At 45.8% G+C, this 23299-nt stretch overlaps 8 protein-coding genes across 8 annotated transcripts; 4 read left to right on the plus strand and 4 right to left on the minus strand.

The window, feature by feature from the left end:
* Positions 1 to 940: 940 nt before the first annotated feature.
* On the plus strand, positions 941 to 3223 carry V8C40DRAFT_237848 (Zn(II)2Cys6 transcription factor). Its single transcript, XM_083214328.1, has 6 exons — positions 941 to 1183; positions 1335 to 1571; positions 1622 to 1696; positions 1775 to 2061; positions 2131 to 2385; positions 2445 to 3223. The coding sequence occupies exons 1-6, from the start codon at positions 1117 to 1119 to the stop codon at positions 3090 to 3092; spliced, it is 1569 nt and encodes a 522-aa protein (XP_083076448.1). The 5' UTR covers positions 941 to 1116; the 3' UTR covers positions 3093 to 3223.
* A 29-nt stretch (positions 3224 to 3252) lies between these two features.
* V8C40DRAFT_237850 (uncharacterized protein) lies at positions 3253 to 4742 on the minus strand. Its single transcript, XM_083214329.1, has 2 exons — positions 3670 to 4742; positions 3253 to 3614 (listed from the first exon to the last, which is right to left on the minus strand). Exons 1-2 carry the CDS (start codon positions 4584 to 4586, stop codon positions 3494 to 3496), a joined length of 1038 nt encoding a protein of 345 aa, XP_083076449.1. The 5' UTR covers positions 4587 to 4742; the 3' UTR covers positions 3253 to 3493.
* A 2029-nt stretch (positions 4743 to 6771) lies between these two features.
* V8C40DRAFT_285518 (uncharacterized protein) lies at positions 6772 to 7375 on the plus strand (the record flags this gene model as incomplete). Its single annotated transcript, XM_083222387.1, has 2 exons — positions 6772 to 7111; positions 7186 to 7375. The coding sequence occupies exons 1-2, from the start codon at positions 6942 to 6944 to the stop codon at positions 7373 to 7375; spliced, it is 360 nt and encodes a 119-aa protein (XP_083076450.1). The 5' UTR covers positions 6772 to 6941.
* Positions 7376 to 9681: 2306 nt separating this feature from the next.
* Positions 9682 to 11453, plus strand: V8C40DRAFT_237855 (uncharacterized protein). The gene is made up of 7 exons (XM_083214330.1): positions 9682 to 10077; positions 10134 to 10263; positions 10336 to 10410; positions 10472 to 10614; positions 10672 to 10696; positions 10783 to 11211; positions 11267 to 11453. The coding sequence occupies exons 1-7, from the start codon at positions 9761 to 9763 to the stop codon at positions 11297 to 11299; spliced, it is 1152 nt and encodes a 383-aa protein (XP_083076451.1). The 5' UTR covers positions 9682 to 9760; the 3' UTR covers positions 11300 to 11453.
* Positions 11454 to 11761: 308 nt separating this feature from the next.
* V8C40DRAFT_263360 (uncharacterized protein) lies at positions 11762 to 12103 on the minus strand (the record flags this gene model as incomplete). Its single annotated transcript, XM_083219457.1, has 1 exon — positions 11762 to 12103. One exon carries the CDS (start codon positions 12101 to 12103, stop codon positions 11762 to 11764), a length of 342 nt encoding a protein of 113 aa, XP_083076452.1.
* Positions 12104 to 13503: 1400 nt separating this feature from the next.
* V8C40DRAFT_163438 (kinase-like domain-containing protein) lies at positions 13504 to 14920 on the minus strand. The gene has a single exon (XM_083211496.1). It carries the CDS (start codon positions 14724 to 14726, stop codon positions 13665 to 13667), a length of 1062 nt encoding a protein of 353 aa, XP_083076453.1. The 5' UTR covers positions 14727 to 14920; the 3' UTR covers positions 13504 to 13664.
* A 2514-nt stretch (positions 14921 to 17434) lies between these two features.
* On the plus strand, positions 17435 to 19245 carry V8C40DRAFT_237865 (uncharacterized protein). The gene is made up of 6 exons (XM_083214331.1): positions 17435 to 17875; positions 17933 to 18034; positions 18088 to 18384; positions 18489 to 18574; positions 18631 to 18738; positions 18793 to 19245. Exons 1-6 carry the CDS (start codon positions 17738 to 17740, stop codon positions 19052 to 19054), a joined length of 993 nt encoding a protein of 330 aa, XP_083076454.1. The 5' UTR covers positions 17435 to 17737; the 3' UTR covers positions 19055 to 19245.
* Positions 19246 to 20950: 1705 nt separating this feature from the next.
* On the minus strand, positions 20951 to 23162 carry V8C40DRAFT_163478 (Gfo/Idh/MocA family protein). Its single transcript, XM_083211497.1, has 3 exons — positions 22951 to 23162; positions 22758 to 22891; positions 20951 to 22657 (listed from the first exon to the last, which is right to left on the minus strand). The coding sequence occupies exons 1-3, from the start codon at positions 23061 to 23063 to the stop codon at positions 21666 to 21668; spliced, it is 1239 nt and encodes a 412-aa protein (XP_083076455.1). The 5' UTR covers positions 23064 to 23162; the 3' UTR covers positions 20951 to 21665.
* Positions 23163 to 23299: the final 137 nt, after the last annotated feature.

Raw genomic sequence — 23299 nt, forward strand, 5'->3', positions numbered from 1 at the left:
GGTAGCTATGAATCACATTGTTTTGTCACGAAGACTAAGAATGACGGGACAGAGATCTTCTTGGTGGCTGTCAAGCTACAACGGTCATGTTGGAATTGGTTAGACACGGAAATCGATGGCAAGATGCGGCTTTCAACAGCATGCTAGAAATTCTGGCCAGGGCTTGGGGTATAAGCCGGGAATTATTGGAAATTTCTGTTGATGAAGTACATCAACGCATGAACCGGAGGAGCGACGATCGAAAATGAGGTTTGGAAAAGTATGAAAACAAAAATCTTGCCTCAAATAAAGGCATAAGCTTAATTCAACATACGAGGCAATTTTGCAGAAATTCACGAAGCTCCTCGGTTTTGAAATGTGGGATATGGCAAGACTCTCCCGCAGATAAACAAATCGTGGTGTTGAGGATCTAACGCTACCCGGCAATCATTGTAACAACATAAATGTCAAACTCAAGTTTCTCCGGTGTAATCTTTTTTAATCGATAATATGCCTTTTACAGAGAATATAATTTTCGGATTATGAATATCTTCCATTCTTATCTTGCGGAAAGGTGATATACAAAGTTCTTAACAGGTAATAGTGCCCATGACATAGAGAGATATCATCAGTGGGCTGTCATCTCTCACCATGCCCATTTTAGGGTCGGAGTCGTTATATAGGGTATCCCGTAAAAGGAAAATCCCCATAACTTATAGAATGACGCAAATAAAATAGATAAAGATTCCATTCCAGAACCGTAAGGCTTTGCTAACCTTGATACTTTCCAAGGTTTGAGGATCACGAGCACATCAGTTCACTCAGAGAGAAGCGCTGCGAGCGTCTCTGGCTTATGACTAAAGTGGACAATGGCTCGAAAGCGCTACGAGTCACATGACGCCGTGCTGTGTACAGTGTCTGTTTCATAACATAAACTTGTGCAGCAACTTTGACGGTGGCTTGAAGATTTTGGCTCGGAACTCCACTCCGGGCTTAGCCTTCTAATCAATCGGACATTCAAACACGAGATTCAGACGTGTGAGATGTCATCAAAAAATCCATCGATCCATCAGCCTTTCTGAATTCTGTCGAGATAGCTTTTGAACGTGTCCAGCGCATAAAGTATAGCGAATCAAGATGGCGACACTATGCACCACCACTGGCCGCACCACTCAGGCGAAAAAGTCCTGTACCAGCTGTCGGAGTACGTGAGATTTTCATATCATCTCTAGCGTCGGCCATTTTACGTGATGGGGGGGTTTGACACAGATCTCCTGGACTCTGGCGGCGACAACGACGACGCGAGAGGTATGATGCTATATTAGATGAGCATAGACTAACTTAACCCTCCTTAGTACTGAAGATCGCATGCGATAAGGCGCTGCCCGAGTGCACGGCCTGCAAGATGCGCGGCAAGACATGCTCAGGTTACAGTGAGAATCTATCCTGGCCACGAAAGGGCGACAAGCGCCGTGCGGCCATGGCCAACGTCCAGAGCCGGGGCAGATATCGAGCCAATCCCGTCGTGTTCTTAAATACCTCTAGCTGGGATGTAAGCCTGTATCGCGAGCACGTTGATACGGGAGCGCACTGTAAGTCTCATTGGGAATGTTTAAATCCCTTGTCTAATCTTGAGTTATAGTGCAACACATGGGAGCCTGGACGCCACCATCGATATCACCTAGTCAATCCATATGGTCATCAAAACTCGGCTTTTGTAAGTCAGGATTCTCCTCTTTCGGCGAGATGAGATGTAATTCTCGCAATTGTTCTTCAATATACTGAGACATTACAGACGGACCTCAGTTGCCAACGGCTATCCGCCTTGTTACATCAGGCCAGTTTCATGACGATGTCTGCGGGCTCTTGTACCGGATGTCGCTTGGTGATAACACCGTGCCATCTCTTTCTCTCCGCCACTCCATGAATGCGATTTCGCTATTGTCACTACACAAGTCCAATGAGGCACTGAGATACAAGATTATGGCAATTTCGTATCTTAAAGGCGCCCTCACACAAGGCCTCGATAATAAATCACGGCCACAGGCTATTGCCACTAGCTTGCTTTTGACGTTGTACGAGGTAAGACGTGATGGGATTGTTGTCCTATAAATTTTTATACGGAGTCTAACCTTGTACGTTGTGCCTTAGGTTCTGAGCCAGAGTGGCAAGACCAATGATTGGTCTGTATATTTCGAAGGCTGCATGAAGATCATCAACTCTGGTTTCAACATCCATCGCAGATATGCAGGAGACTGCGCAATCCTCCTCAACTGGGTCCGCTATCACAAAGTGCTATACAAGTTTAGTATAAAGCACTGGCAGCAGCGCACTCCGCAGATGGAAATAATGGCCAAGTCAGATATTCTTGTTTCTGATTCGGCAAACGACATAGATCTAATAACCGTAAGAATCTTCGACCGTTCATGAGTTCATACGCTGTTGCTGACGTCTTCAAACTTTAGATGCATAACATGCTTGGCTGCTCTCCCGAAGTGCTGGACTTCCTGAGCGAAGCAATGGACCTCGTCAAAAATCGAGATGATCCGAATTACCTTTCCCTCAAACGCCTACGGGCAATTAACGAACTTGAGCTGCGACTCAAACAGATAGACGACTTACGCGACTGTTTTGATGTGGGAGCGGATGATATTACTATCAGTAAAGTTTCAGAAAGCATGAACGATAGACTGTTCCAGTTTGCTTTGATCATCTATGTCGACCGGGTAGTCAAAGGCGCATTTATGTCTTCGACAACATCCCAAAGCGCTGCCGCCAAAGCATTCGTTCTTCTGGAGAAGATCCGACTGTACGACAGGCCATTTCCGCTCTTCATTCTCTCTATTCAAGCAGAAACTGATGAGCAACGCCTGCTGATTCTCACCACAATTCACCGAACCATGGAAGCAAGGCCGATGAATAACCTGGGGTCGACGGAGGAAATGATCAAGAGGCTTTGGGCTCAGCAGGACTTGCAGGGACCGGAGCAAGCAGATGCACTTTTCCTCTTGAATGCCGTGATTAGCGCTAGCAGCATGCCGCCGACCTTCACCTCACCTTTCGTAATCAACGCCATTACTGGTGCGAACGGTGTGCCATTCTTATCTATTTAGTGTTTTGCGAAGGAATTATTCCTGCATTTAAATTGCTTTTGGATCATTTGCGACAGCGCTGGATATTGCATATAGAATTGGGCTCGGCATAATAAATGTAAACTGTTTAATAAAAGACAACAATAGCCATGAAATTTATGTCGATACTGTTTTTGGATATTCCTTTTCAAGAGTGATTCAATATCTGAGGGCGACGCCTCTTTACGTAATGTTGAGAAAGCTTCACTATGTTACAAGAATTTTTTTTTTTAAAAAGACAAATTATTTAGATAAAATTTTCAACATCCGTAAACTCCATTCAGCTGATAACCAAATTGAACAATATTACCATCGCAAATATAAGTTCGCCTTTTCTCTCCAGAAATGTGCAACAACATCACTATCCATTTACCGGTGCCTCGCTACTTGCTTAGAGAATCGATGATCTTGGTAACATTTGCAAAGGCAAGCTCATCCAAGGTTTCTCGCCAAAGTCTCTCCGCAATCTTTTCACCTTCGGGCTCATACAGAAGTGGTGGCAATCTGACATGAAGAACATTAGCAAACTTTCATCTATCCGTTGAATGAAGGCACTTACGGCTGCACTTTTCCATCTTCAAGATACTGCCCATGCGATTCCGCTCCTTGTTTTACAGCTGCATCGGTAAAGGCGCGTGCTCCAACCGATAAGGTACGCCCAAGAAGAAAATAAAATACTGCCATAAAGACTTTTTGAAGTGGGCTGTTCATTTCGCGAGCAAGACTCGACTTGCATAGGCCAGGGTTGGGGGCGTTTATTATGGCGACTGATGACGGTACCCGCTTGACCAGCTCTGTTAAAAACATTTGACCCAACAATTTAGAGGTGGCATATCGATCTTGGCTATCGAAAGATTCGGGTTTGTCGAAACTAGCCAGCAGCGGCTCCGAGTTCCTCTCCTTGAACGCCGCCCATGCAGCTGTATCGGACGAAACAATGACAATTCGTCCTGGCTGTCCAGAGACGCTCTTCTCCTTCAATACCGGGAGTAGCAGTAAGGTGAAGAGAGCTGTAGCAAGATAGTTGACTTGGACAGTCTCTTCATGACCAGTGGACTTGTTTTTCTGGAAACTACTCTTTATGAGGCCTGCGTTGTGGATGGCGATATCAAGACGCTGAAGTGATTTGGCGCGCTCTGCAAACGCCATGATCGAGTCGTAGCTCGATAGATCAAGCTTCCATACTTCGATAACAGCAGTTCTGCCGGGTTTTAGGTCTGATAACAATGATCTCTTCGCCTCTTCGCCACTTGCTTCATTACGAACAGCAAGAATGAGCCTCTCGAGGCCAAGATCCAGAAGCTGACGGCTGCATTCAAATCCCAGGCCTGTGTTGGAACCTGTGACAATGGCAGTCTTTCCGCTTAGATCTACGTCCTTTTGAGTCCATGCCGGAGGCTCCCTGAAGAGTTGACGTTGAATAAATGCAAGCTGCGATGCTCGCTGTTTGGGGGTGATGTCGAATTTTGGGGCCATTGAAATAAGAATCTTTGTGTAATGACTATGAGTTCAGGTGAATGATGATCAATCATGGCTATAGTTGTGGAAGAATGCTTCGAATTTAAATAGATTTGAGCTGTCTATGAATGACTTCACTCACTGAGTAATGATTTAATTCAAAAGCTACTTGTCTTCTGCCTTCTAGCTCCGGACTCCGTCTCGCGCCTTTCTACGTCTTTTCTCCGATAGTCAAAGCTGGACTTACCGGGTCGCATAATGTCGAATCCTGCAGGAAACGCTTAGATAAAGCCATGCCGCTGGTTCAAGATGGGATCGATATAGGCAACGGATTTAGCCACCTTCTTAGTGCCGGCCAACCGCGAATTTACATGAGCTTGGCGCGATTGGCTCCCACTAACGCACGAATGAGCATCGAGATGGCAGTAGAGCATCTGATCTCATTCGATAGATCGCCCGGCGTTATGGATTAGTGGTAAGCGACTCGTTGTACAGTAAGTGTAAAAGGAGAGGCTATCTATAAGCAACCGGCATCAATGCATCCGCGAGAAGTCGGAATGTGGGGCAAAGGGGATGCCGCTGCACTGCAGACGGCGTTAACAGTAAATGCCTAAGCATCATAGACGCGAGGCGCTCTGCTATGTCGGCTTGTAGATGAATAATCTTGACTGGGTGAAGATATGCGTTTGTAGATTTCACGGTAGGACAATAGTTAACAGCACCGGATTCATCTCATAGTCCAGCTAAAAAAGGCGGTTTTCTTGCATCGCACACAACTTCTCTAAACACTCGACTTGGATCCAGTTTCTGCCAGAGCCTCTGTCTACAAAAAACCACGCGTGGACTCTCCGTTACCTTCTAATTGATCTAACCCCATCCGAGATAAAAGATTACAAAAATAGATAGAAAGGGCACCCAAAGCATTGTTGCCATGATAAAAATTATTTGCTTAATGCAGAACTGTGTAGATCGTTTTAGGAAGGCCTTCCGGAATAAACTCCGCAGGACGCAGGGGTTAGCAGGCTGTATCTGCGGAAGCCTGGATTTCGGAGGTCCGGCAAAGGCCGAACGGCGCTTGGTCATGTTGCCGTAATAAAACGAGTCTGATGCTGTAATACATGGAATTGGGGGATATCTGGCATCTTGAGAATTTGCGAAAGTGATTGATGGCCTCGGTAGTTTATATTTAAGATGCTTACCACAAGAGATATGAACTAGAGTTGCTTAAATGGCAAAACGTACGGCGCGCTCGGCAGACTAGGCGTCTTACATGGAGTGTGTTGCGCCTATACTTTTTCACGTCGTAATCTTCGGTAAAAGCAATTATTTTTCTTACTACCTCAACTTTTATTCTCGCTGCTGATAGCACCGAGGATTCCGTTGATCTCGTCGTGCTATCAGTAGCCGACTATTCCGGGTGTACTCCAATTCCTTCTTTAAAAACCATCTCTGTCAATGCACTCGCAACATACATTGATCTGGTATTTTCCCCATGATATCCAACGAAACAACATTGGCTGCACTTGTGACAACGCCTTGTTTTGGTCTGGGCATGCAGACAATGGAGCAAATTACACGATACCGTGAAGTGTATTTATCCAATTCGCACAGATCTGCTTCAGAAAAGCTTAGATATCGATCGACATGCAGTAGTGAACGCTTTTTTGACGGCTCTGATCTGGCACCACTCATATAGTTAGCTCTTGTGTCAATAGTTAAGAGCTTGTCAAGATGTCTAGACCATGCATGTGCAAATCCCATATGAGCTACTGCTTGTTCAGCCCAACTCAGCCGTCAAACTCTAACCCCAGCTCATCAGCTCATCAGCCACAGCCCATATTCGCCACGTTGAGATGGCATCCAATCAGTGGATCTTGATGGCAGCAGCTGAAGCCACATTTAACCAACAGCATGAACTGCCGACGTCACATCGCGAGAGCTGACAGGCTGTTATGCTGCACAATATAAGAATGAATTCCTCTCCAATAGCTACCTTACGCCTCTGCTATTGGTATCTGCGCTAGAGGCAATCTTAATGGAATGAAGCTTTCCTGGTCGCCATGAGAGACATATGCGGAGAAACCGAAATGTGCAATTGTCCAGCAATTGCCTTTATTCTAGGGTCTACGAGAGCCTGGGTCAGCGCCACCGTCAGGATTCGTGGCGGCGCCTCAGCAGTTACGAACCAGTCTTCTGGTACGTGATGTATGAGGTTTAACGAACCATTTCCCCTCATAACGTGGCAATGGTTAAGGTTTCTCGTGATATTAAAGCTCATGTTCCCGCCTGGGGTCGCCCTTCGCAATTGCAGTAGCATTGGCGTCGGATAGAGCATCAAATCTTTTGCAAGACAAGATCGACGGATACACAAACATGGACTACGACGATACTTTAATTCGTTCGAGAATAACGGGTTTATCCCATATAGCCAGGAGAAATTCTACGAGCGACACGTCAACAGGAGGTACCAGTCATGACTACGTCCCCATCATTGTCATGACTGTCATTGTCGTGGCGATTGTTTTGGTACTCCTTATCCTAGCGTACGTCTTAAAAGTCTCCCACTCTTATGATTCAATCATGCCTGGAAAATGCAAGTAGCTGATCGCTGTAACAGTCAATACACAAAGGTGCTTGACCGGAAAAAGCCGGCCAATGGGTTTGATGACCCAGAAAGTGCCCAGAATGCCGGCAAAATCGAGAAACTGAATCAAAAGGCTCCAACTCAATCCTTCAAGAGCTGGAAAGAGAAGAGCGAGGAAACGACCGGTTCCGTTAAACAAGGCACTACTAATGTCGTATGGTAAGCTGCCTTTACCATCTACGTTCCAAATGACAAGCCAAGTCACTAACGAGTCGTAGTGCAATATGTTTAGAGACCCTACAAGAAGACGACACGATTCGCCTGCTATCATGCGCGCACATTTTCCACTCTCTTTGCTTGGCAAAATGGTTTTTAAAGAGGCATAATACTTGTCCGCTTTGTAAGGCGTGCTTCATGTCTTCGTCGGAGAAATCTTCGGAGAAATCCTCGATACCTTTACAGGTTCCAGAAAGAACACATGCCCGATGAGAAATGTCAAAAAATACTAGGTAATATATTTGATACCCGCAATGTACATTAAATACAACATATTCCGCGCCCATGACTATTCTGCCGCAATAGTGATAGGCAAAAATCTACCAATGAGTCAGCTATTATGGCTGCCATGTACAGATACAGCGCCATTGTACTATTACCTTCCAACCTCTTGGAGAGTATCTACCATTCGGGTGTACATATTGCCATTGCATATTATACAAATCAAGTAAGAGCAGTACATGAGCTAAAAATAAAGATCGAGCTTCGACTAGGAAGCAATTGGACAAGAACCGGGAAGCTTGCTCGTGGGAGGTGTAATATGTATGGCATGCCAAAAAAATGGCCGGAAAGGAAAGTATATAGCATTTTTTTCGCCAACATTACTACTTGAGCGCCATAAGGCAAACATACGTTGTGATTCTTGATGGGAGCTTGGTAATTCCGCGATCACTAGTTGTGTGGCAGCCTATAATATGATGCTGCAATTACGGAAGTAGGGTGTTGGAGAGGATAGTGATAATTTACTCATCGAGGTAAAAGCTAGAAACCCACGTTGTAAGGCTTTGTCCGGCTTTGCTTTTTGTTCTGCAATCATGATGTGCAGGAATTGATGTGGCGTGTGTTGCTCTAAGGTGATGTTTCAATAGGCTACGATTTGGTCTAGATTGTAGAATCGCTATTGTAGGCCGCTGCCCTACGGGGAGACACCGTCGTTTCGAGAAGCGAGCGTGGAAAGAAAAGGCCGAAAAAACAACGACTCAATATCCGCTAAGGTTTCTAATATGATGCGATTCGACGGTGTCTGCCAAGACTTTTGCCCAAGAACAGTAAGATGCATGTAATAGGTAGGAGGTGAAATAGCAACCATCCTGCCCTATCCACACCGTGATGGGAGGAATTGGTTGAATTTTGGGTGTAACATGAGCATAAAACAACAAATTGATAGGAAAGTATTTTAAAGTAACAATGGACTGTAAATCCGAACATCTTAGGCCAAGGTTGAAGACAGTACGCTCTTGGTTCTCTCCTTGGTCTTTATGTGGGCTCGGGTCATTAATGTCCCCGTGCCGAGAGATCCCTCCATGTTTGGATGGTGTTTCATAGGTAAAAGCGCCGGCCAAGCCGCCGATTTGGGTAGAGACAAGAGACTATGGTGTAAAACTTATCCCTCATACCGGGAGCAGCATATGGTGCTTGAGAACGCAGGGGAAAAAAGACGCTCGGAATAAGCTTACTGGAACATCGGAAGACGGCTTTACTCCGTGCTAGATTCCTGGCCAAGTAAGCTTAATCCCTAACCTTGTCTTAGACCATGCAACACGGTGCTATTTCGGGAAAGAGACAATTGTTCTGGCTAAATGGTGGCAACTTCACGTATGTTTCAATCTCCGGGCCCCAGAGTAGGAGTATAGTATTCTGCACTTTGTGGGTAGCAACAATGCCCATGCCTCGCTATTGTTGGTAGAATCATGTCTGCCAACAGTCATTGGTCACCAAGGCGGGCCAAGTGAGCTTGCGTGATTAGAAGGCCCAGCGCTGAGGTTACATTCTTCCCGAGCTTCCCTTCCTAGCAACGAGCCTTCATTGCTTACAGGTACGGTCATTGAACTGCTGCTGGCTTTCGATGGCATCATTCATTTCATTATTTCTCAAACGGTATGGCATTTAATATGAGTCATCAACGTGTTTATTGTCCGTGTTCCCCCTTTTGTACGCCGTGCTTCAGAGGCTGGATCGGATAGATCGTAATGAAAATCGTAGCGAAAATCCTCACTAAGTACTTATTGCATGTACATATCAATCTCTGCGTCCGCAAGACAATTTAATTCACAAAAAGACTGGCCCCTGCGTCAAAATACCCCGGTACGGCCATCATGGTGCGAAAATCGGCTCTTGGCTCCCACATTGAGACGCCAGCGTGAACATCAATCTTAAATCCTTGCAAACGGAGTTTTGCACTTGCGTCACCCCTCTTAGAGATCTGTGATTCAAAGGAGCACAGTGCCATCGGATAGATATTTATATATCAAGGCGAGCAACGCCTACTGCGTCTGCAGACCCATTCCAGTTTCCCGTAGCTCCTGTCTGTGACTGATACAATTCTGCCACCATGCGGTCCCATCTATTTACTGCCTTTCTTGCTTCGGGCGCTTTCGCCGCTCGAGAGTTCCTGAATGAGCCTGACACGGGCATTGACGATGTTCTCGGCGATCTTCCAAAGGGAACTCTACCAGATTTATCGGACATTATTGGACTTCCCGACTTTGACTGGGCCGCTCGCCATTACCTCCCAACGAAGAATTACACTTACTACCGTAACGGTGCTGCAGGAGAATGGTCATACCGCAACAATCTAGAGGTCTTCCACAGGTATAGGCTGAGGCCCAGGGTTATGGTTGACATCACGAAGATTGAGAGCACGCTACCGTTAGTTTCAAGCGCAAGAAACAATAAAAGATTTATATCTGATAGCCAACTCATAGGACGACTATTCTTGGCCACAACTTCTCGGCGCCCATCTTCATCAGCCCGTGTGCTCGTGGTGGCTATGGCCATCCCGACGCAGAGCTCAACCTAGTGAAAGGTGCAGCAGCCGGCAACATTCTCTACATGGTATGTTAACTGTTGATGACCTGTAAAGCAAGCTTTTTTACTATATGTTCAATTCTAACTTTGCAAAAATAGCCGGCACTTCTAGCATCATACACGATTGAAGAGATCGCTGCCGCCAAAGCGGAAGGCCAAGTCGTTTTCCAACAGGTAGAAATGCGTCAAGGCTTCGTTCGGAGTCAAGAATATCACTAACACAAATGAATGGTAGCTCTATCTCTCTTCAAACGACACCGAGACTCAAGACCTTTTGGACCGCTCCAAAGCCGCGGGTGCGAACGCCATTGTATTCACTGTCGACTCCGCGGCAGATGGAAATAGACACCGGGCTGCCCGTTATGGTGTCGGATCCGCGTGAGTTAAACCAGGCCATCATACACACTATGATATGTTGCTGACGATTGCCGATAGCGATTCTGAGTATACCTATATCACTGTAAGTCCAAGGGTTCTGCTTTTTTCTTCTGTCATTGATCGATACTGATCGCATCAATGCTCGTTACTAACTTGCGGATCTTGTAGTGGGATTATTACAAAAAGATTACTACTATGACTGATCTCCCCGTCATTCTCAAGGGAATCATGACAGTCGATGACGCTAAACTTGCTGTTAAGCACAAAGTTCCCGCTATCATCCTCTCGAATCATGGCGGCAGGCAGCTCGACGGTAGTCCTTCATCGCTTGAGGTTGCTCTCGAGATACATGAGAAGGCTCCCGAGGTCTTCAAACAAATCGAAGTTTATGCTGATGGCGGTGTTCGATATGGTGCTGATGTGCTCAAGCTGCTGTCGCTGGGTGTCAAAGCTGTTGGCTTGGGTCGTCCATTCATGTTTGCCAACGTCTTTGGTACTAAAGGTATCGAAAAAGCTATTGAGATTATTAAACATGAAATCGCCATTGATGCTGCCAATCTTGGCGTTGGGGATCTCGAGCAGATTAACCCCAGCTATGTAAGAATAATCTTTCTCCTTCATTTGTCAAAGACTAAACTGACAACTCTCATAGGTTCAGTGGACCCCTAACAACTGGATGGGATAAATTGATAGCTGGCTATAATACTATGCCCTCATAGTAGCTTATACGAGCTTATTTATCAAGCTGTCATATGAAATACTATGACCGAGAGAGATAGCATCTTATAAAAATAGATAAATAGATAATTTTAATTGATATGACAATAATTTGTCCGATAGCGATAGTAAAACCTTCACGCGCATCTTATGCGGGATAGCAACCAGGATCATGATGACTTAAATATATCTCTGGTACATAGGATTGGTCAAGTCACCGAGATATATGCGTCGCCTTATGAAACCATTGCCACAGCAATATATCAAGCAACTGTCCTAATAGTTCTAAAGAATGTACGGACAACATCCTAGTTCCAAAGTTGATTCCGCCTCTTGGGACTACTTTCCCACTTGCATTGAAGACGAATTGTTGACTCATTGTTGTTGTTCTGCATATGAAGGCCAACCGTCCGTCAACTTATGTTATTCCTTATCCGCATCGTGCAGTTCCAGAGCCACAGTCACTTCCGACACCATAGTCGCAGCAGCCTCCAGAGGGCGAGCACTCATAAACGTGATTGTTGACGCGCTTAGCAGTGATGATGTAGCCGTCGCCGTTCGACCAGACACAGTTGCCGCAGTATTGGCCTTGCTTCAAGGGGTGTTTGGTGCTGCATTTACAGCCAGTGTTTTTACAAGCGCGTTTATCCAAGGAGAGGAGGGATCGCTCTTCGACTTCGGCAACAGCCTCCACACGAGCCTCAATGTCGACGCCAGCAACAGCTGCCGAGACCAGAGGAGCAATAAGAGCTGCGAGGAGGATGAAGCGCATATTGATAGCTTTGTTATGTCGTTGAAATTATGTAATAATGATTCTTAGTGAGGAAGAACTGTGGTAGACTGCTGATGCCGATGGTCCGAAACGGATTGTCGGAAAGGCTTTTATATACTATGGCATGTCGCGATGGCTTCCTATTTGAGCCAAATCTATGCTTAACCATTACCATAAGACCCGGGCAAGAATGACCCCGACGACCTATTGACATGCCCAATCACTAGAGCCAGAGACACGGCTGGTCTTGTGAAAGCTTCACTCAGCATCATAGCTGAAGTAAGATGATGTTCCGAACAAGGATGATCTGCGTAATTGTAGCACTTCACTAGTACAATGTTTCACTTCAAAGTGTTTGGCGCAGACGGTATACTACATACCCCGCTTACTTGAGGTTACATTGCATCAAACAGCTATGCTGCCAGGAGGCAAAACCTGGAAAGCTTAGGATTCAAGTACTTGATTGGCTGTATTGCCAGTAAGCAATGCTTTCTATTCCTCCATGCCAATCTATTAGCATAATGTGGCTGGTATAGCCCATCTGCGAGCTTGAATAGTGTTCTACCGCGACACAGCACCGGTTGCTTACACAAGATATAATTTGTTCATGATTTAATATGCATGATCCAATTGCTCCGTAATGAATGAAACTATGCCCTAGATCCTAGCATTCGCATTCATAAGTGGAAGCCAGGATTATCCGATGGCATTGTGCTCTCTCCGCACCTTTCGTATTCCTACTTCACCAATATCGTAACAGTTGAATACATCGTATTGATACTGAGGCCCAATTACATCTAGCCAGCCCGCCGCGTCAATTTCGCCCAATCTTGCCTAGGATTTATTCATTGGAGCCTAAAAATAGAACTGTTAAGGTTGGCGACAAATGCTAAATAGTCGTGGGGGATCTTGGCATGGATAGCCCAACTGGGCCGGCACGAATCAACTTGACGAGATTCCCCCTTCAAGTAGGCTCTTAGATCTTCTCTATGAGAGGAGCTCTAAAGTATAGGTTAGCCTCTGAATACATAATATAGACCACCATAGATTGTAGATGATCCGATAGAGTCGTATAACGAGCTTAACAAGGTAGCGGGAAAACATTGAGTTGAGAATATATGTACTGCTAGGTTACAATAAGCCTATCATGATGCTTGGTCTTATCAGACGGCTTAAAGAATCTTCGTGATGTGCCAGCCCATTGGCCAAATCGACAACTCGTATATCAACTTCACTTTCCGAATAATAGAGCATCAGGTCTATCGATATGCCTATGACAATTATCGCTTTGGAAGGCATAATGGGCATCATTCAATGCACGATTATAGCTAAAGATGATAGGGGATACACAGACATATACAATAACTCATTTCTTAAGCTTCATTAATAAATTTGCTATGCTGATTAAGTGTAATACAGGCTGATTCACGTCAGCTGTAGTCAAAATAACATTGCTACTCTGAAACTAAATCCATAACCGAGGGTATAGCATGACCATAAGACATTCCTCTAGCGACGTGAATCCTTTTTGCACATGTTACTATCATATGAGATCTTCCTTTCATAGAGACTCAACAAGCTCAATTGCCTTGTGGTCAACAATTGCTGAGCCATATCTCTCACTCATAGCATGCACTCTCTCCTTAGTTTGCAGTTTGTAGGGCGTAAGCATCCATCCAATACCGGACAGAAGAGATTTGCGGTACTCAACCAGCACATCGTCAAGAGCGAAGGTTGGTCCTCCAAATTTAGCGAGAGAATCGAGGTAGTGCTGCACGATGGACATTTCATGTTCCTTGCGGTCCTTGACGGTCAAGGCTCCCACAGCGAAATAGGCGAGATCGTGGAAGGCTGATCCCACGTGAACGAGCTGCCAGTCTAGGAATCGTGGTTGGCCCTTGATGAAGTATGTGTTACCCGCATGAGGGTCGCCGTGGAGGAGACATGTGAATCTTGGATCACGAGACTTCAGGTGCTTCTTCATGGCGGCTGTGATACGCTCCTCGTTCCAGTCCGAGGGGAAGTGAGGTCGTGACTCGCCAACGACCAGGCCTTGCCACCAGCTACACAGACTCAGGATGGTGCTGTCGTAGTGTTCCGGGTCAGTGAGCCAAGCGGGCAGATCACTGCTCTTATCTCCCCAAGTTCCGGCGTGTAAGCCGGCGAGCTGCTCAACACCCGCCTTTACCTGGTCCACGGTCCAGGTCTCTGTTGGTTCTCCGAATGTGCCACCTAGTTGATTGAGGTCGTCCAAGATGACGATTCCTTGCTCGCTATTGGACCCTGACCACCAACACTTCAACATGTCCACGTGGCTGAGTCTTGGAGCGACCCAGGTGAAGAATCCGACTTCCCGAGTGTAAATGCGGATCATGATATCTGGGTATTGGGCGACGACAGCCTGGTTGAAGCCTCCCTTAAGGCAGATGGTGGTGGGCTTGCCGGCCGCTCTGGCTGCCGCTGCATCATCATATGTAACTGTGACGAATAGCTTGCTAGCAGTTGCAAGAAGAATCTGGTTGGTGAACACAAAAGATTTGACCTTTTGTCCTAGGACAGTAGAGAGCCACTCTGAGGAGATCTCCTCTGGGGCCAAAGGGAGCTTTTGTTCGGTCTCTGACATTGTCGTAATTTGTTAACTTTCTTCAAGATAGTCTGTAGTGAGTAGTGATTGTAGAGAGTCAAGAGAACAAAGGATGTTGGCTAGCTTTTAATTATCAATAGGTTAGAGTCCAGACCGTCTAAAAGATAAAGAACCCACTCAGGGGCTTGCAAGGCGCGTGAATGAGCTCTTCGATCTTCTCCTACGGAGTAGGTAGGGAGCAATTGTGAACAGCTTCAACCAACAACGCACCTCTATTGAGAAGCAAGGTCCTAGTCATCTGCTACAGGCTAACACTGCTCGTATACGTACTTCCTATTCAGGCCTTCACCGCTGCTTTGTACTGTTGCATTAATCTAGAATGTCTTTTTCGTCCATTCGGAATCAGAATGAGCTCCAGATAGACATGGATGTCCCTGCAGTTGCCACATCCCGCAGTACGGAGTAGTGGTGGTGAATTTGCAAGGGCTTGTCACATGTTGACGACCTGTCATGCCCACAATTCTAACGGAGCAGGGGAAGCCAACGACAACGACCAAATGTACTCGTACCAATTACGAAACGAAAAACACGCAATAATAAATGAAAATGATCCACGGACAGTTAGTATTGAGACTATGAGCCCACGTACATAAGTAGCCTTGCTCAATGTGAGACTTAAAGACTGGTAGTGGCTACGCTAATACCTTAGGCAAGTACTCGTAACACTCGGTATGCTTCTAGACATAGCATTGCAAACTGAATGAGTGAATGCCCGTGGAGATGTTAAAAGCGGCCGCAGGCGTTCGCTGCGCCCCTGATGCTCTGGAGAAAATACTAGTAATAGTATAGCTTGACCAACAATATGACATGTAAGGCCTGCCAATGCTACTTACTGCCGTTCAAGAAATGAGTCGACCCGCTACGTCCACATTTATCCGTTGTAGACCTAGCTAACATGAGGCGTAGCTTGTCTTATCCAAGTTCGAACAGACTAAGGCAAGGGACAGGAGTTCGGCACTCGCATTAAGAATCCCGCATACAATTCAACGCTTATACGAACACTGTACCGCGGATTTTATACCATCTGCTGCAGCTGTTGCTGCGACGCAACTCACCTAGTTATATCTAGGAAAGAAATGCAAGACCCTAGTGTTTACTATTTGATAGTGCCGTTATTCCGTAATTCCGATTTGCAGATATACACGTACGGCACGGAGGATTCTATCCGGTACCGCCTTCATACTGCACATGCGACGGGCATGCTATGGGGGTGGAGTGCGTCGGGACCATGATCAATACAGGGGGAGACTCAACCGCTTTCGAGCTTCCACGATAGGACCGAGGAAGGTTCATCTTGGTATCCATGCCAAGCGGTGTCAAAAATGTGTCAAAACCATGATAGGAGGCCCACAAGGTAAAAGACGTTGTGTCTTCTCATACCTTGGCAAAAGGGTACCTCAAGGCGCTCTCAGTTGTTTGCTTCCATGTGCCATTATATATTCTGAGGAACACGAAGTGGCTTTACCACAGCTGCTTACAAAGGAGTCTCTGGAATTGACATGCTGCAAATGAAAAGTAATCTCAGCCGAGAATTGCCCAGTATCAGGGTAGTTGTACCGGATATGGGCAGCAAGGAGCAACATCCGTAAGCCGAAAACAAGGTACGAGTGCCGCGGCAGATTATCTGTTTTTAGCAATTTTCCCAATCGATTGACACGTAGCGAGAACCTAGCGCCACACTAGCCACCGGCATCCCCTTTCCTCTCCCCCGTGCGGGCGAAGAAACCTCGCGTGACCGATTGCTGTCTCTGCGATTTGGCTGGGTTAGAGCAACGATTCAGAGATATCAGTTGCAATTGGACGAATTGCCCTGGATAATAGAATTGTCAAGTGCTGTGAAGAGTTGTTGCTTTTGAATTGGGTATTTGAATAGCCGAATTACTCATCATTCGTGGTTCTGACACGTTACGTGTATATGAGCTTATGTCGAGGCATGAGCTGACCCCTGTTTCCATGCCTTGCTTATGCCAGTAATTGTCGTACACAAAGGGCTTGCACGTGGGAGTGTTTTGCTCGGCGATAACAACAAGAACCGAAAGAATACTAACATGGAGTACAGTACGGAGCAGTAATGGCAGAGGCAACCAAGGAGTTCTACTCCGTGTGTAATATGCACTCGTAAGTTTCGTTCAAGGCCTGTACAGTAGCGCCAGGGCCTTTATATGGATCCGGAACAATACGGAAGGCGTGTTCTTCCAGCAGTCCGCCTCCAAGCTAAGCATATACGACGGCCGCTTCTCAGATGTCCTAGCAATCGGGTGATGTCCGCCCTCGGCAAATAATAACATTAGGACTAGGACAAGCCAATTCTACTACGTGCTAGGGAGCTTATCTGTGGCACTTCGTTGCCGCGGAAGGCTATGAACATACCCGAGGGCGTAAAAAATGAGCAGTTCTACAACAACTCGGCTCGAGGAAGAGGCACATCTTTTCCTTTTACAGATTTCAACCAGCAGCACCCGACAAAGAGGGGCCAGAGAGTCATTTTTGCAGGCTAGGGTCTTGTTACTGACTAAAGAAACGCGCTACATTGCTCCCCCGCAAAAAATAGCGTAGCAGTCATGTACCATCCTTGTCAAAACACAACTGGACTAACTCAGCTCCCTCCCCTGTCAACTGCTGACATGGATAGAGAATGGGTCGTTTTCAACCCACTCTCCGTTCGCGCTTTCAACAGTAGTCCGTATCGATCTTTGCCCGCAGAGAGAACCATTTGAACTCGGTACCCCTGAGGTGCACTGTTGAAACAACGGCATTTTTTTTCTCGAAAACAGGGAGCTGTAGTAAATTGGATCAGTGCAAATCCTTTGTATTAAGTAATCGACCGGTTATGAAGTCCGTAGTAGTAGGTACTTGTACTCCCTATGCCCTGAAGAGGCAGGCAAAGCAAGAAGATTGGATAAACAACCTGATGCCGCTGGATACTTTTTCTCTCTCCTCCACATACCCGCTTCACCTCCCACAGTCAGGCATGAGAATAAGGTGCCACGATGAGCCCAAGGGATAGTTTTTGGTCGGTTATGGTGGCGTTTGTTGTCATCAACAGCGTCACAGTTGGTTTAAGACTATGGCTTCGGATTACAAGTGGGAGCTTTGGATATGACGACTGGGCTACATGCGTTGCTTTTGTGAGAAACGGACTTTACCAACCTTCCGCCCCTGTCTATTAACCCATTGATATGCAGGGCGTCTTTGTTGTCTTCTGTGCGTTTGAGTTCCAAGCCCTTGGTTATGGGTATGGGGCCACGGAGATGCTGCCTGGATACAATCCAATATTGGCAGCCGAGGTAGGTTGCTCTCATTGGCCTCAAGACTGATCGCAAGGTTAATGATTTCGCAGTTCTTCGTCATAGCGCAGCTGTTGTATCTTGTCGCGCAGCTGGCTGCAAAGATCAGTGTGGCGTTAGTCCTCTACCGTATCGCTACAATGGCGCCTCTGATACGAAAGATTCTGATCGCCTCCATGGTTATTCTGTCTATCGTGTCTATCGTATCAATCTTCATATTTGGTTTCCAATGTCGTCCTCTTTCAGTCGCTTGGGGTGTTGGCACTGGCACATGTCTACCCGGATCGACCATCGCCAATACAGCATATGCTGTATCTGCTGCAGATATTCTCTTTAGTTGGTTATATGGAGTACGTGATCTGGCTTCAAAAAGCCCATATCCCCAAAGCCGAATATTGCCCACACTTGCAAATAAATATCAATGGCTCCATGACTGACTCTTGGGAATCAACAGCTCATGCCAATTTACTTGCTCTGGAGCGTCCAGATTAGCATGCGAACAAAGATTGTCGTGTCAGTCCTGCTGGGTTTTGGCGCAGTGTAAGGAGTATCAATTCCTTTGAAAAGAACTTTGGTGCTAATAAGGGGTAACTTAGGAGCTGCATTGCCACCATTTTGCGACTCAACTATGCGATTATGGTTTCTTCGCTACCGTCTACTGCCGCAGCACAGGCTGTCAACTTGCTTCTAACGGCAACTATCTAGTATGCTGATCCTACCGCGGACGCAATTGCCAAGATACTAACCAACGTGTGTAGTTCCGCAACTGAAGTCGGCCTGGCAATCTTCTGTGCTTCGCTTGCTGCGCTGAAGCCGCTATTGAAGTTCATCCCTTGGATCCCTGGGTCTTCCAAAGGCACTTCCAAATTCGAAAGTAATAATCTCGAGCCAAGAGGCCCAAGCATTCGCCTTCAAGATCGACATGCGGATACAGGGAGCGAGGAGAGCATTCTCCCAAGTAACCAGCAGCATCACATCCAGAAAACGACACATTATGAAGTCAGCTACGAGTCGCACTAGAGGCTTCTACGAATTTTTGGCAATCCCAGGGGCATTGCCTACCCTTGGAACTCAAAAGAATTTTGCATTTTTTTTGTTATCCATTATAGACTTATAGCTACCTGGTGTAGCGAGGATTGTTCCTCACTAGTAGTAATATTTATTTTTCTTTCTGCTACATAGTAGCCTACTTATAAACATTCATTTTGCTGGTTTTTAGCCAGTGCTATTAACAATGTCTTTGACATTTGAACTGCACTGCGATTGAAGAGTTGCTCCCTTTCAAACAGTATGATGGACAATATCTGACATGGGAAGGTCTTGCACAGAGCTCATAAAGCCGAATTGCGGATGCATTGGCCACCAGTTTTCACCCCGTAATACCCCTTACGTTTATGTATATGGTAAGTAAGTATATGCGATAGACGAAGAGTCAACGAAGCCCCTTTTCGTTTCAGAATACTCGGATTTAACGCACACATTACTACAGCACCACGCTCTCATGACCAAAGTATGGGAAACGAACGGCATATTGAGACCAATAAACAAAGAAACTAGCGGTAAATCTATTTATTTTCCGGCAGATTTGCAACCGTATCCATAGTCTGAGTTGCAGATCGTGGCGATTAATTCTCCGCATCAGTTGGATGCTGTCGTTGCGGGTATTTACTCTCCCAGCTGCATCGTAAATGAATAAGCATATTTCAGGCCCCCGTCATGGTGAGCCAAGTAGACTCATTCATACAAACAGTTGGGTGAAATTTCAACTGTTGCAAGCTCCACTTTATGAAGAGCGTGGGAATCCTTCCAAGGGGCATACAAACACACCGCCGCCTATCTCTAATGGCGGTGCTTTTCGTTGCCCGCATTGCCGATGTCCTACTCTAGAAACTTGACCGAGCTGAGCTGGGATGCCTAGAGCGGGTATTAACTAATTGAGCAGCTGTAGAAAATTTGAATCTCGTTCTCGCAAGGCACTGGATGACAGGGTAATTGATTGGCTTTAGAGAACCAGCTTAGGGTTGTGGGGGATTTCCCCTGCAGAAGACAAAATAAATATTGACCAGGTTTTCGGGCTTAGCACCGGTATCGGAATTAGTATCGATAGATAATTGCCCAAAGCCGCTCAATCTGTGGTTGAACTCCATATACGACCGAGAAGGCACACTCTTAAACAGTTATATTGTGATAACCCCGATGTCATTCGTTCTGCGGCTAGAATCCATTGCTGAATCCATTGCTGAACGTCCCAACATCTGCGTGGTGGCAGACAACCCCAGTGCTGGGAAAGACTCCACGCATTCTCATACAAAGTACGGAGTGCACTTCACTGTTTAGCCTCTTAGTCCAAAGAAAGGGGGCAGTACTAGTCTGAAAATAAGGGCTTACTGGTATACAAGTTTTCTATACGAACGGGTTACCAATTTTGGACAGATCTTCTCATGCCGAAACGCCCTATAATGGTGCTATTTCGTACCTGTAGAGACTACAGTATGCACGTATAGCAAGAAGACAAGGTTTTTTTTTCTTACAAGAAATTGAGCAAAGTCGATTAATACCTCGGTAGCAATTGAAGATTGACAAAGCTCAGAGATATTTAGAAAGTCAACTACGTCCAATCTATGGACTTGGCGAAAGGCCTTAGTCGCTAGTAAATTTCCACAGCATAATTTGCGCCAACGCGATGATGCCAAATCATAGATCGGTAATCCGGCACATTTCGGCAGTTCGGCAACAGCCTTTAGTAATGTCGACGTGATATAACAAGAGGACTTGATACACAGCTGTTTGCTGCATTCTAACGTAGGAGTAGAAGATCCATTTGTTTCAGTTTTAGTACTCCTGCTGGTAAATGATAGGTTGGCTTGTAAAACATTGCCTCCCTTGCGAATATATGTATCTGTATCAGAATCAAGTATGATATGTTGCAGTATGGAAAGAGTGAAATGAAGGAATAATTCAATAGTTATAGAGAACTGGGAAATCCAGTAGTAATATGCGTTACCATATCTTCCCCTTGAACAACGTATTCTCTGAAGTCAAAGATGAATTGATGCACCAAAATTAATTGCTACTCATTCTCAAGAATCCCCACATCCTTTTGCAGAATTACTTCATGACTAGAGTGGTTATTTTCGTACATATCATAAGCTATGGCGGCAGCGAATTGCTCCATGAGAAGATCCCAAGGATCGGATAGCCTGGGGTTGACATACAGATTGTGCCTTCGAATTTATTCATGAAAGACTCTTTCCAATGATTCAATTTTCCAATTCAGAGTCAGGTTTGTCTTGCCAAAAGGATAGACAAGAGACTGATATTGAGAGTACGTGAAATCTTTGATAATCGATTGGTGAAACTTTAATATAAATCAAGAAGCAGAAAACGGCTTGGACCCCGTCTTGATAACCTAGGACAATTCGAGCAATAAACTTAGGCTCTCTGTGGGTCCATGTGTTCTTGATCAAGCTGATCAAGCTGAAACTCTGGTGTAAGCGAATATGTTCCTCATCTGATACGGATATAACCAAAATGGAATGAATAACAGATAGTCTTTCATGTATTTTAAACCCCAGTGGGTCAACATATATCTCAGATAATATGAGTTGCCTTAGGTTAGTCGTAAAGCCTCTTATGAAACTGGTCGCTCATGAGACGGCCGCACACCAAAGCCCGATTTCTCATAGACCATATCTATGGCCTTCATCTGTGCTATACTCTGATCGCCTGAAACCCAAATGCCGTTTCCACTGCGACCTTTGATTCGATTGACGAACTCTTCCAGCTGATATCGGTAAGACTTCCAGTAAAATTCGCCAGGTTGTTCCACGTCAATATCCCGGAAGGAATGAACTGATTTACAATTCTTTTCCGTCCACTTCTTGATGGGCTGCTGATCGTCTTTGTTGCGCACTTCGTAGGAATCTTCTGTATCGATACGATTATATATAGTGGCAAACATATGCCCGTAAAATACCACCTTTCGCGTCCGTATTTTCACTTGGTTGGGCCCGAGAGAATCGTCGTGAACTTCAACCCCTCGATGCAAAACTTCAATGTGGGGAAGTCGGAACTTTAACCATGATTCATTGTATGTTCCTTGTATCTCTCCGATAGCACCGTTGGGAAATTGAAGTTTGGCCGCGTACTCTGCGTCACAAAGTTCGCTTGCTGGCGGCACCGTTGGTTTCATATTAGAATCAATGCAAGATTCTGGCTCTGCTCCGAAGATGGCTCGTATTGCCGATATTCCATAGGATCCGATGTCCATGATTGCCCCGCCAGCCAAGGCATAGTTATATCGTATGTCAGTTGGTTTGATGATGCCTGTAGGGACTAATACCGTATGGCTAGCATAAACCACGTCGGCTTGGCTGATTTGAGACATGAAGTATTGCCATGTCGGGTGGAAGTTATAATGTACTGCTTCGAGCAAAAGAGGGGCTCCAGGCTTATTCAACAGAGGTGAGTGAAAGAGCAGTTTCGCTTCTTCTGCATTGGATACAGATGGCTTTTCTAATAGAACGTGTTTACCCTTTTCAAGTGCTGCCAGTGCCCAGTGATAATGGAGACCGTTTGGCAAAGCAATGTAGACAACGTCAATGGATGGATCAGCAATCAAGGCTACATCTCACGAGTCAGCACATATGCCTGTCTCCACGTGGCTCATAGGCGACGATCATGGCGCATCAACGACGCCAAAGAGCGCAAAGGAAAAACTTACCTTCATAAGAGTCTAGTACCACCGGGATACCGTGCTTGTCGGCATATTGCTTTGCTTTTCCTTTATCTCGCGCGGCTACAGCTTGGATCACAACTTCCGGGTGGGTGCGGGCCGGGATAAAAAGAGCATCCGGCCTAAAAGATTGAAGATAAGTCCCGCTGCACATTTAAGCAATGCATGATGAAATGCTCACCCTATATTGGCAGCGCCTAGGATCCCAAAACGTATAGGATCGGAGGTTTTGGGAACACTTGGCGGGTTGGACGCAGTGTAATTTCTGCGGAAGAAGGTAAATAACCCCGCCATACTGTACAGAGCTGTGTGCGTTTCGTGGATATATGAACTAGGCCTTGAAGCTGTTGCTGAATAGACGCCAGTATTTATTCATATGCGAATGCGATTTAATGAGCCGCGGGCGGTATTTTCCCGGTATCTCGGTATCTCCTGGTGTTGTCTGACGTCTCACTCAGCGCTGTTCCTAGATGTGAGACTTTGTGTCAAGCCATCAACGGGATCTAGCTTGGTGGCGAACGTTAATGAAC

This window comes from Trichoderma camerunense, assembly GCF_050948025.1.
Source record: "Trichoderma camerunense strain CBS 138272 chromosome Unknown V8C40scaffold_4, whole genome shotgun sequence".
NCBI lineage: Eukaryota > Fungi > Ascomycota > Sordariomycetes > Hypocreales > Hypocreaceae > Trichoderma > Trichoderma camerunense.

Excerpts from the sequence above, each read along its gene's own strand:
- V8C40DRAFT_237850 (XM_083214329.1), bottom strand. The coding sequence starts at position 4,586 with ATGGCCCCAAAATTCGACATCACCCCCAAACAGCGAGCATCGCAGCTT. Across the intron at positions 3,615-3,669 it reads GAAGATGGAAAAGTGCAGCC|ATTGCCACCACTTCTGTATG; the intron begins GTAAGTGCCTTC and ends TCTTCATGTCAG.
- V8C40DRAFT_237855 (XM_083214330.1), top strand. The coding sequence starts at position 9,761 with ATGCGGTCCCATCTATTTACTGCCTTTCTTGCTTCGGGCGCTTTCGCC. Across the intron at positions 10,078-10,133 it reads AAGATTGAGAGCACGCTACC|GACGACTATTCTTGGCCACA; the intron begins GTTAGTTTCAAG and ends GCCAACTCATAG. Across the intron at positions 10,264-10,335 it reads CCGGCAACATTCTCTACATG|CCGGCACTTCTAGCATCATA; the intron begins GTATGTTAACTG and ends TTGCAAAAATAG.
- V8C40DRAFT_163478 (XM_083211497.1), bottom strand. The coding sequence starts at position 23,063 with ATGGCGGGGTTATTTACCTTCTTCCGCAGAAATTACACTGCGTCCAAC. Across the intron at positions 22,892-22,950 it reads CTAGGCGCTGCCAATATAGG|GCCGGATGCTCTTTTTATCC; the intron begins GTGAGCATTTCA and ends TCAATCTTTTAG. Across the intron at positions 22,658-22,757 it reads GGTACTAGACTCTTATGAAG|CCTTGATTGCTGATCCATCC; the intron begins GTAAGTTTTTCC and ends CGTGAGATGTAG.
- V8C40DRAFT_237865 (XM_083214331.1), top strand. The coding sequence starts at position 17,738 with ATGAGCCCAAGGGATAGTTTTTGGTCGGTTATGGTGGCGTTTGTTGTC. Across the intron at positions 17,876-17,932 it reads GGGCTACATGCGTTGCTTTT|GGCGTCTTTGTTGTCTTCTG; the intron begins GTGAGAAACGGA and ends ATTGATATGCAG. Across the intron at positions 18,385-18,488 it reads TCTTTAGTTGGTTATATGGA|CTCATGCCAATTTACTTGCT; the intron begins GTACGTGATCTG and ends GGGAATCAACAG.
- V8C40DRAFT_237848 (XM_083214328.1), top strand. The coding sequence starts at position 1,117 with ATGGCGACACTATGCACCACCACTGGCCGCACCACTCAGGCGAAAAAG. Across the intron at positions 2,062-2,130 it reads TGCTTTTGACGTTGTACGAG|GTTCTGAGCCAGAGTGGCAA; the intron begins GTAAGACGTGAT and ends GTTGTGCCTTAG. Across the intron at positions 2,386-2,444 it reads ACGACATAGATCTAATAACC|ATGCATAACATGCTTGGCTG; the intron begins GTAAGAATCTTC and ends TTCAAACTTTAG.
- V8C40DRAFT_163438 (XM_083211496.1), bottom strand. The coding sequence starts at position 14,726 with ATGTCAGAGACCGAACAAAAGCTCCCTTTGGCCCCAGAGGAGATCTCC.